At 40.0% G+C, this 11,807-nt stretch overlaps 1 protein-coding gene across 1 annotated transcript; it reads right to left on the bottom strand.

Annotated features, from left to right (window-relative positions):
* Positions 1–1,954: 1,954 nt before the first annotated feature.
* MRPS10 (mitochondrial ribosomal protein S10) lies at positions 1,955–8,863 on the bottom strand. Its single transcript, XM_059835571.1, has 7 exons — positions 8,828–8,863; positions 5,882–5,940; positions 5,703–5,775; positions 4,352–4,491; positions 3,764–3,872; positions 2,567–2,656; positions 1,955–2,301 (listed from the first exon to the last, which is right to left on the bottom strand). The coding sequence occupies exons 1-7, from the start codon at positions 8,861–8,863 to the stop codon at positions 2,215–2,217; spliced, it is 594 nt and encodes a 197-aa protein (XP_059691554.1). The 3' UTR covers positions 1,955–2,214.
* Between the last annotated feature and the right edge of the window lie 2,944 nt (positions 8,864–11,807).

Raw genomic sequence — 11,807 nt, forward strand, 5'->3', positions numbered from 1 at the left:
AACGTGAAGGGGAGGATAGAGGAAGCAGGGAAGGATCACAATTTTAAAAGGGATCAAGTTTCATACAGGGAAAAATACAGATGAGAAGTGTAGCCTACTGAGGTTAGTAGACAGCAGTGCTAGTAAATATTGGTCTGTAACAGTCAGACTCTGCATAGGTCATTCTGCTTTTCTGGGGTGGAGATGATCTGTGATGGCAGTTAGCTATGGCTCTGTCAACATAGTTAAGGTCCAGAGATCACTTTGTATGTTGGGGAAAGCCAGTGTACATTTAATGAGGCTTGAAGCAAGAAATTCGCTTAATATACCTTTCTCAAGATCAAGTATCCCTTCTGCCAGGGGGTTGCTTACATGGGTTAATACTTTCTGCATCTGTCTCCTAAGTCCGTTCCTATTTAGGTCTGATAACTACAAACTCTGAGCCAACTGAAAAGCCATGCTGACTGGCCATTTAGCCAAAAACTGCAGGCTGAGAGTGGAACACCAAAAGACAATGAAAGACAACCCCTTCATCTTACCATGCATCAAACCAAGATGTGGAAAGACTTAGGATTGAGCACAGTCACATTTTGATACTACATACAGCTTGAAGTTGGCAGGTGGCTTATGCAAAACTAAGGCATGGAAGCATGGCAAATTTGAAGAAAATGTAATACAGACTTGAAAGAAGCTGTTCCTCTGAAGCATCAGCTTTATTTAACCAGGTCAGCTCACAGTTTCTTCCTTCACGTTATATAGCGTCTGACATGACTTTTAAGAAATGCTATTATGACTGAATACTAGGAATGAGAGAAAGGAAGAATAGCTTGAAATTGAGGAAAGCAAACACCTTGAAGGGAGAACTAGGCAGTGTATCTTCCCATAAGGGCTTTGATTAACTTCCCCCTTTTTTTTTTTTGAGACATATTGTAGAAGATGCACAGGCAGCGTCCTTTCTATCATGAGCGATACCAGCTATATTGACTGTCTTGAAATATCTCTCCTAAAACAGCTTTGGGCCTCCCTACAGCTAGAAAATGCAGACAGTCTTCAAGCACAAGCTTGGTTTCCTGTCTTTCAGCTCTTCCCCATTAAGATTGTCCATTTCTGTCTGATAATAAACACTGGGCTTCTCTTCTTTTGTGATTGTATAAAGCTTTGAGTGCTCTTGATAAGTATGATCCAGCCTCTCTGGTTGTCTTGTCCCGTGACCCAGCTGGCTATTCTGTAAATTCGTTTCATAGCAGTCAAATCAAAGCCACTCCCACAGATTCCTGCAGCTATGTCCTTCTTGCTAACCTAGTAAAGGTAGAAGTGCTTAATGCAATCTGAAGGTAAAGTCAATGATGGTTTTGCACCTAGTATTATCTCCTTTGATTCACTGTGAACTAACCTTCAAAGCAGTTGAGCACTCTTTTGCTATTTGTATTGTTTTTCCCTCTAAGCATAAACAGTGTCCCGCTAGACTGAGTTTACAGAATAACCAACCCAGCCAGTTTAGAAAAAGGCTATGCCTTTCCCTGTAGTGAACTGAATCACTTAATGCATTGTTTGTCCTAACCACAATGTCATTTTCTAGTATCCATTTGCTTTGCAACATGGTTCTACAAGCACTTCATTTAAGTTAGAGACATAAGCCTGTGGAAGTCTCACATTTGTACTGCAATCACTGTATTCTTCTGTTAGCAAGCAGTTACTAAGACTGGAAATGAGGCTATTGGAACCATAAGAGCCTAGAGAAGTCCAAGATTGTGGTTTTTGACTTACTACAAGTTAATATGTAAGCTGTATGTACACCTGGGATTCAGTTACTTCAAAGGAGCTATAGCAAAAAATGTGTAACAATCTGGCATCCATAACATTAAACATTACACAAATGTGAAGTGGATTTTGCAAGTATTTCAGAATTCAGAAGCCATTTAGTATCAAAAAGAGATTGAGAATTTTCAAATATATACACACACTTACAAATATATATAAATAAAAATAAATTTTACTTTTCTACCAACATATAGATGACCACAGTTCTTGATCACAGAGTACAGTCAAACTTCTTCACTTTATAGGTGTTCAGTCGACACATACTGGAGTTATGATCAAGAGTAACTCGATGAAACAACAGTTTATGTAATTAACTTTATAAGAAAACTTTTATTTAACAGTAGACTGTCTCAGTAAATTAGGTTGATAAGAGCAACTGATTTCAGCACTAATGAAGCCAAGTACCTGGTGAGTTCATGACTTAACTTCAGTTTCTTCTACTTGAGGTAGTGTATCCCAAACTGGTTCCTGAATGTGTTCGGGTATTTTCTCTATTTTAGTCTAAAAGGAAAGTAAAGCAATCATTTATCATGCCAACTAGTTAACATCTAACTACCTTGCTTTATTTAGTCTGGTTTGAGATATTTATCAGATTAAAAATGCCACCTAGTGGCGTTTTCAAGCAATACAGCCTCTTATTTGGAAAAGTGTTCCTTCCAAACTACACGTTATTTCCTCTGCTGACTTTCTAAAGACTTCAGTAGTTATTGGTACTTGCACTAGGACTTAATCTCATAACAGTTAATAATGTGAGATGGAAACTTACCTTTTTTACTTCCATGGCAACCCCTTCGGGTAAGTTTCGTTGAACATACTCCAAGTAAACTGCAGCAGTACTGCCTGTTAGGTATTTCAACTAAAACAGAAGTAATGTTTTTTTAATGAACTACTATTATTAATACTTCAAAAAGAATACAAAAAAAATTTAGTTTGCCCTAGCTTCTCTAGTTCTTGCTATGGATCAAACATCTTACAGGAAGGCAGCTTCCGTAATATTGAACGGAGGCAGTTGAGCTGTACGCAACTCGCACGCAAGGATAAAACAGTTATTTCACTCCACAGAACTGTGCATACTGCCTGTGATAACGTGCATGGATTATGATGGAAGTGGCAGATCTTAACACTGCAAGTATCAGATGAAATTAATTACAGGTTATGCAAGAATGACCAGCTTTTGCATACTCTCAAAGTTCAAGCTTATTATAAATCCTGCAACTCCAGAATTCCATTGAATTCTTGATTTTCTAGCTTTTCCTGGATGGCAAAAATAGTGCTTATGGTCTGTGAGCAGCCATTTGTACTGCACTAATGTCTGAGGACTTAAAGCAAAGTCCCATTTTGCTAAGCACTGTGCAAATATACAGTAAGACACCCAGGAGCCACAAAATGCTGGCAGTAAACCTTTCTTCTAAGAAAGTCAACCACAGTTGCATTCTAAACCATACAGAAGTCATCAGCCACAGAGCTCGTGGTTTGTATATACTTCCTTTCTTGTATTTCCCCCACGCAGTTTTAGTTTGCCACATGACGTTGCATAGGGCAAAAGTATGTGTGTTCAAAAACATCAAACTCACAAACAGAACCCTGAGTGACTGGTAATAGCAATGATTTAACTGTATCTTCTTCCCTTCCTAAGAAAGCTCCTGTCTCACTGATTCTTGGAAACCAAAAGCATAAAACATATAAAGATAACCCTCAATTCTACTGTATTTTTTACTCATTCCTTCAGCTGTTAAGATAATGGTCAAAATCAGCCTTTTAATCCAAAAATTATGTAGGGTGTACATTCAGAATAACTTGTGTTACCTCTGATGTACCTAGGTGAGCTGTTTTCTGCTATTCCCTGCACTCTCCTCCCCAACCCAAGTAAACAGGAAGTTTGTGTTCACTCCTGAACTAACATCTATTACCATCTTTGAATTGTGCACCTAGAACATACTTTTTTTTTCTTCATCTTTCTTACCTCCAAACACATATAATGTGTTCTCATTTCATACTGAACTCTGTGCTTCTTGTAAATGTGTACAGATTTTAAAAGCGTCAATCGTTCTATCTTCTTTGGAGGTTTATGTCTGAACAAAGCACAAAAAGAAAATTTCATTTTATGGGAAGGATGCTAATACAAATTATCTGAAAGATTATGCTAAAATCCCTGTTCTTATTTGACATTTAGAAGATCTACAAGGAAGTATTAAACACTGGTAGAGTTTATTATTAACCCACATGGGCATGCTTAATACCCAGGTATTAACCAGCATTAGCTCAGGGAAGCTAGAGCACCGACAACTGGTTTTAAGAATACTGTCAATATCCTTCAAGCAGTTAAAATGCACTTCTTCTATGACAGTGCTGAGTGTAGAACTGCTGCTGCTTTCTCATTGCTGTGCTTACTTTTAAGAAGTGTTAGATTTATAATCTGAGAAAAAATGTTAGATTACACCTGTTGTTTCTTCCAAAAAAAAGAAAATGCTTCTAAGCACAGAACATGAATTACAGTAGATAACATAAGAAGCATCTGACACCACATCACCACTACAGATCAGTTACTTACACTTTTTCAACAGAGATGCCAAGTTCTTTAGCTGCAAGCACTGCAAAATATTCATAGCTGTCCAACACAGCTTTATCATGGCCTTTAACTAAAAGGGACAATCTCTTATACAGTGTTTCTGGCTCATCTGAAATAGACACCTGCATTTTTAAAGAAAGGACAAGAGTTACTACTCCATATTCTCCTTAATTAATGCATGCACTGCACTATTTTCTTAGCCTGTGTGCCCCATTTGTAGAAGAGGAAAAAAAAAACCCCACACACTGTTAGCTGCTTATTTTAGTTTATCTGCAAGAGGCTGACAGTATTACCTTGATTGACAGTTCTCACTTCTATCAGGGAAGGCAAAAGTGTGAAGAAATACCTAACTTCTGAACATTTAGGTAAAATTTCTCGATCAGAAAAGGGAATGCCAGATAAATATAAGGAGGACAACACTAGCAATGGCAAGAATGAAACTCATTGTTAAAGCAAGTCTGGAGAAGCAATGTTTGTATTTTAAACAGTGGTGTGAGAATACCTGTAATTCTCAGACTTCGCTTGGGTATGGACAGTAATTAGAGCATTATGGACAGTAACCAGAATTCTCAGTCGACTAAATCAGTTATAAGGCTACTTTAAACACAGTAGGCTACCCCAGGCATATTATCTCTTCTGTTTGTCCAGGTACAAGTTTATGATTTTCAGTTACAAATTTATGACTTTCAGTTAGAGCTTCAATTTCTGATGGCCTGGGCTCACTGATCATCTGAAAAGCTTTGATGTGTCCAGGAAGCACGGACTTTCCCACAGGTTTACTCCCAGACAGTTTAGCGCAATAAATCCAGCATGTACCAGACATGGCAAGAAGGCTGGGTATGCACTGTGGATCTAATACTGCCTATAAGATTTTGGGTTGCTTGCATGTATTATATAGATTGAACACGTGTTTCTGAAGTCCTAGTCAAAATCAAAGTATCTGGATTCTAAGGGCAAGATATCCACTGCAGGCCTTCATGAAATTCCCACCTCATCAGCCCCGCGCTCTCAGCTTCCAAGCCAGAAACAAAGGCCTTAGGCTGGCCATGCTGCTACAGGTGCTGAACTGAATGTGGCCAAAAGGCTGGTATTTTGTAGAGTTACAGCTGCACAGAGAAGGAGGAAAGTGACTAAGAGGCAACTGTGAGCTACAGAAATCTTGCTAAAAAAAAAAAATCTCATACCAATAATCCAAACTGTTTCTCTCTCTACAGCAAATTTGACATCATTAAGACAGAACTTAAAAAAGCTGCAATAAAGGAACTAAAATTTTTCTGTACACCCTCTTTATTACTAAGACAATATACAAAATACTGTTCTATAAAACACTTACCAAAGGATTAGTCTTAGGCTTCTGTGTATCAACATGGGATCCAGCCAGCCGTATTCCCATCAAGTTGGAGTTGCTATAAATGTGGTAATGGGGAAAGCATGAAATAAGTTGTTAAAGGTGGACGTTTTTTTAGAGAGTGTAGAGGAGAAGTGGAAAGAAGGAGGGCCTTTTATACTTACGGGAAAAAACGCTGCTTTTGCGTAATTCTGCTTGCATAATTGATAGGAAAAGCTGATCCCTGTACAAAACAAATAGGTTATGGGTTTTTTTCCCCCCAAACCAGAAAGTAGCCAGTTAGTACAGGTTTATTAAAGGTCACTTTTTTGTACACCAGAGCATAACGCATTCTTAGGTATTGATCTGCCAAACTAGAAAGTTTGCTCTACTGGAAAATGCAAGAAAATAGGAGCATGAAAACGTATTTTAGTATACAATAGCACCTAAAAAAAGGAACACATTAAGGGAACAATATAACAATATGCACTTATTAACAATGCACCTGAATAGCAATCACAAAGCATTTTTTAGCAGAAAAATGTATTTTGTATGGCATGAGATACCATTTCTGTATATAAGTTATTTTCTCTTTAGTTTTACTTTATAGTACAATATATATTAGTTTTGTCAAGTGACAAGCCTAAGTAGGACTTGCTGTTGTAAAAGCAATTGAAAACAGTATCCTATAAATGCAAAAATTCAACCTCTGAATTTAACCGGAAATTTCCCATTTTTTCAGGAAAAACTTCCTTGTGATTCTGAACACTTGTTCTTTTGAAGAGAACATTTAAATAGAAATAATTCTAACAAATAATGAACAGTATTTAAAAGATAATACGATTTTTCTGTGTTAAAAAGGGAATACAACTGTTAATCAAGATGTAACATTACTGTCTTTCCTACTAGAATAATCGCTCCCTTCTGAACATTATGTGGCTTCTAGCTTCCTTCCACTAATTCTCAGTTTGGCAAAGTTACAGACTATTTGAGGGAGGGAAAAAAAAAAAGGAACCAGAACTCTCACTTGCTTAAGAGAAACTCAGGGCTGCAGCAGAATGCTGAAGCAACATTAGCTACTTATCCAGCCCCTCAATACTCTTATTTAACAGGTGCTGGAGTCATAGCTTTAGGAGTGGAGTCATAGCTTTAAGAGAGAATACAGATGCCCCAACACATCAGTTATGTAGGTGACTGTATAACCAAAACATCAGAAAACAGAGTTGACACTTTCCCAAGTAATCTTAGTTTGCCCACGGATATGCATAACTAACTATATGATGCTATTAGGTCTCTAACCTTCTCCAGTATGCATTATATATTAATTACAGATCAGCAGTGAATGAAGCTGTTTTCTGCCTCATTCACTATTTATTACAAATTCTTTATTACAAATTCTGCATCCAGTAAGGAAGATGACTGCAAGAAGAGGCAGTAGAGTTTCCTGTTTACAAAGCTGACTGTTGTTTGGAGAGCACGCCTGAATGTCTCTCATTAAGCAAGCCTTTCAAATCCAGATGTTCACAGATCAGCACTGCTGTTACATTCTTAAGTGCGTGACACAATAAGCAACCTTAGGAGCACTGAATATTTGCCACTGTAGTTCAAAGTTCATGTTGGGAACTACTTGAGCCTTAATACCTAAAAATAAAGAAATACATCTCATAAAATTATCTTGATCTTTGCACCTCAATTCTCCATCATTGAAGTCAGAATACTGCCTCCCTCTCATTCAGCGCCAATATGAAGTACACTAACATCATCGCCTGACATCACTTCAGGAAGCAGACAGGCCCATAAGCATAAAATTCAGTGCAGGGCTTTAACTGTCTGTGCAAGTAAACAGCACAGAACCTGACCCCTGATGACAAACATAAGACTAGTGACTGGAATTGTAACTAAAAGTTGTATCTGGTTTTGGGGTTTTGTGAGTATGCAGTCTCTGCTATATATTCTTTTATTCTAACTGCTTGACCTTGTAATATGGATTTATTCTCTGCACGTAAAGATGTACACTTACAGCATATTGTGTTATCTGGTTTTGAATACAAAAATTTCAGTTGTTGTGTAATAAAGATTAATAAACAAAACACGATGAAACAGTAGAGTTCTATCCCACATACTAAGCTCTGCAGCTTTTACAATATTCTATAATTGTGCATATTATTCCCGCCACATGCCATCTCCTTTTGTTACTAATTATGCAGGTACACATTGACTCAAAAGTTTTGTAAAATAAAATTAAAGGTGCTCTGTGGAACTTCTGACAAAACGATACGCTGAGTACCCCAGGTAGCAAAGAGGGCATTCAGCAGGCAGTAAAGTATATTTTAACAGCTTCAGGTAGGCGGAAAAGACACTCGGACTGCAACATAACAGAATTCAACTTCCTGAGTGAACCAAGACCTTTCACAAAACAAAATTACTTCTCTCCTAATGCAAAATAGCCTTCATTTTGTTTGGCTGAGGGATTCTGAAGTACTCAGGAGAAGAGAGATGTCTGGAATGTGAGTAAGTCCAGAACACAGCACATACAAAAAAGAATTTAGGGCTTCAGAAAATGAATAGGAAATCCCCAACATCAAATTTTCTCAACTTGAGAGAAAGCAATCACTCTTTAGCAGTCACACCCAGCAGAAAACATAGGCAGTGTAAAAAGTTTTCCTATTTTTTTACGTTATAACTTCAAAATTTGAAACTTTAAGACTAGAAACAAGCTTGGCACATGATCTCCAAATCCAGGTCACCTACTCTTCATCACCCCTTACACCCAGAGTAACCGCCGCAAAAACAGAACTCCAGAAAACAGTTCTGAGGACCTGCTACGCCGATGACGGCGGGGAGAGACACAGCCCCACACTGTAAAGCCCCAACCCTCCCACAGCCAAAAGGAAGCCACTTGGGATCTCCCCAGCCCGCGGGAGCCCACCGAGGAGGGCAGGCCGGCTCCAATACAGCTGGCACCGGGGACGTAATCCCGGGGTTTGCACAGCGCCGAGCACCGGCCCTCAGCCGTGAGGCTGAGCCTGGGCGGGGGGCACTGCTCCAGCTCCCTTTTCCCTCCGCCGAAGGAAAGGAAGAGGAGGAGGAGAATAGAGCTCGCCCGTCCCCTCTCCCGCCACACACCCCACCTGACAGAGCCGCCGCCATAGCCACGCCGCCGCCATCTTGCCTCCGCCCCCCGACCCGCCGACCATAGCGCGCGGCCCGGAAGGAGAAGAGCGGCCTCATCTACCACCGCCTCCCCGCCCCCGCCGAAGGCCCAGGCGACCGAAGAGCGCCCCTGCCGCTATGGCGGAGCAAACACTCCCGCTGAGGGAGAGGCACTGCGGCACCGTTGGGCAGGGCCGCGCTCGGGGGTGGGGAGCCGCGGTGGGAGCTCGTATGGCGCCGTACGGCGCCATACGAGCTCCCACCGCGGCTCCCCACCCCCGTCCCCGCTTCCCCCTGAGCGGTGCCTCAGAGAAGGACCCGCGCTGTAACGGCTCTCCTCACCTCCGCGCGCGCCCGAACCGTTTCCCGCCAACGGCCGCCCCCGTTCCCCTCACACACACTCTCCGGGAAAACGCTCCCCTGTCCTCCACAGCCGGAGGGAAGAAAGCAGGAATCGCTCATTTCTCCGACCCCGAGGCAGGACAGGTGATATTCATTCGGGTTTTTGTACTGAAGGTGAGGGGTAAAGGAGGCTTCTTCAGCTTTCTCCCCCTTTCTGAGAACGCTTTTTACCACAACTCGTTCTTACCGAGAATACTCGTGTCCACCCTGCTGTACTGAGGTGAATACATGAAATATTTGTTCTGTTTTTTTTGCCTGGAACAATTACACATGAACTTAGTTTTCAGCATTCTCCCCCTCTTCAGAACACTTCAAAAAAAAAAAAGGTATTCAGCCTGTAAGCAAAACCCAGACAATCATATAAATCCCTTTCTTTTTACACATATAAATAGCAGTTAATATTAGAACACAGGTTCTGATCAATACCAAATATTTAAGGGGAGGAGGGATAAAATACTAATTCATGCCACTAAGCCACCCTGATACACACATCCCAGCAGGTAGTAACCTAAAATTAAGCTGTGTGCAAGTCAAATGCTAATAGCAGGAACCTGAAACCAGCATAAATCACAAATGTATATTTTTTTATTTTGTTACTTCCTCTGCCACCTAAAATTACAGTCTGCTTTTTACACTAAAGCACCTAAAATATTTACAACCATCTTCTAATAAAATAACAGTTAAATATTGAAAATAAGATTTTTCTCATAAAATATGTTTTCTATATGTACAGGTTTTATCAAAGAGGACTAAGTTCAATAGTGAACAGTTTTCTGTCATCAACGATCAGCAAGAAAACAACTTTTCCGAAATAAAACTATGTCCAACTTACGTACAAATAGGCAGAACAGCATCTGTTTAACATCAGCCAATGCAACACTTAATAATGAAGTCAATGTTTGAGGCCTAAATTGCTTAAGAAATGTGCATTTCTTTTTTTCCTTTATGAATAACTTCTTTGGTTATCGTTCTATTATCATCTTGGCCATACAATAAAACAGCACCCGATTGTTACAGAACCAGGCATATGTATGTGTATATGTATTTATATATACTAGGTTTAGCACAGATACCTGTCCCATTGTTGCTAGAAAAGTTCCACTGTAGATTCTTTAATATAGACCTGCTCTTCAGAATCAAGCCCACAAGTTTCTACTGTATTTCACTCTGTTCTTTAAGAAGAACTCTCACTGACTTCAGTTATCACTTTGCTTAAACACTCAAATTTTTTCCCACCATTAACAGGGGAATCTGAAAACATGTTTCCATTTTCCAGTGTAGCAGCCTTTCTCAGAAAGGTCCTTACAAGTTTGGAAGAGGAAGAGGAGTCTCTGCCAGGTTGTTTCAACACAGGCTCCTAAAAGCCAACACAAGTTACCCCTCACAAAAGCGTTTTCAAACCGCTAAGACTCGCACAGTCTACAAAATTTACTATCAGTGGATCTAGTTGGCAGCACACAGCTGAACACCCAGTCTCTTGAACCTGGGTTGCATGGTCCCTGTAAAAGTAACATGTCACAGCATGGACAGGAACTGCTGGAAAGTGTGCTGCCTGGCAGTTTGGGGAAGAAAAGAAGGCTGCTGCCTGAGCTCACAGGTACAGTAATTGACAACATGATCCCTTATGCAGCAGAGGGAGTGAAATTCCACCCACTGGTCAAGACCAACTAAAAAAACCCCCCTCTGGAACAACCCCAAAAAACACTGAAACAAACCACGTACACCCGAACTTCACTAACCTGAAAAACTGAGAAGTGATTTCCATTCTCCTGAAGGGTTGTTCTTTTGTATCAGAACATTCGACCCGAAGTAGAAACTTCAGGTCATTTGGCTTCATGTATTTGGCTTTGACAGAGAAACCACCTCTCTGCCAATGACTCCCACTGGTTTTGAACTTCTGTGGTCCGGTACGCCTATACAAAAGTGCCATGGTTTACCCTCATTTTGCATAGTTATACAAGGAGGAAAGACAGTAGTAAGATCCACCATCTCTCAGATTCTGCTTAAGATGTTAGGAATGCGGCAAAAAAACCCCAACAAAACAAAACGCAACCCATAAAAAAACCCCAAACAACCCTGAAATCTGGAAGATCTGAAATCAGTCTTACAAAACATTTTATAAAGTTAGCAATACTCTTCTACTGTGCAAAATTCACAAGAAAAATCAGTGCTGCAACCTGTGAAAGCTCTAAAATCAGTATTCATATTCTGTAATTAAAGGTCCACTCAACCTAACTCCAAGTCTTCCTTAATTCTTTAATTCTGGAGGGTAGAATTCTTTTGAGATCCTGTTTACTCAGAGAACCAAATCTAAATTTATATAAATGGTGTCAGACATCCAGCATGTAGATCTGAACTGAAGGGAGGAGAAACAGTAATTAAACAGCAATGTCAACTCACCTGTGGAGTATGTTTTACTAAATAAACAATATTTGAATTTGATGTTATGAGGAGGACTGAAAATGGCACAAGAATAACATTTGATGCCTGCAAGTAATAACTAACATGTGCTCCATCTCTGTTCCACGGGCAAGAATGTCTCCCTGTATTTGCCTG

This window comes from Gavia stellata, chromosome 2 (assembly GCF_030936135.1).
Source record: "Gavia stellata isolate bGavSte3 chromosome 2, bGavSte3.hap2, whole genome shotgun sequence".
In the NCBI taxonomy this organism is placed as follows: domain Eukaryota; kingdom Metazoa; phylum Chordata; class Aves; order Gaviiformes; family Gaviidae; genus Gavia; species Gavia stellata.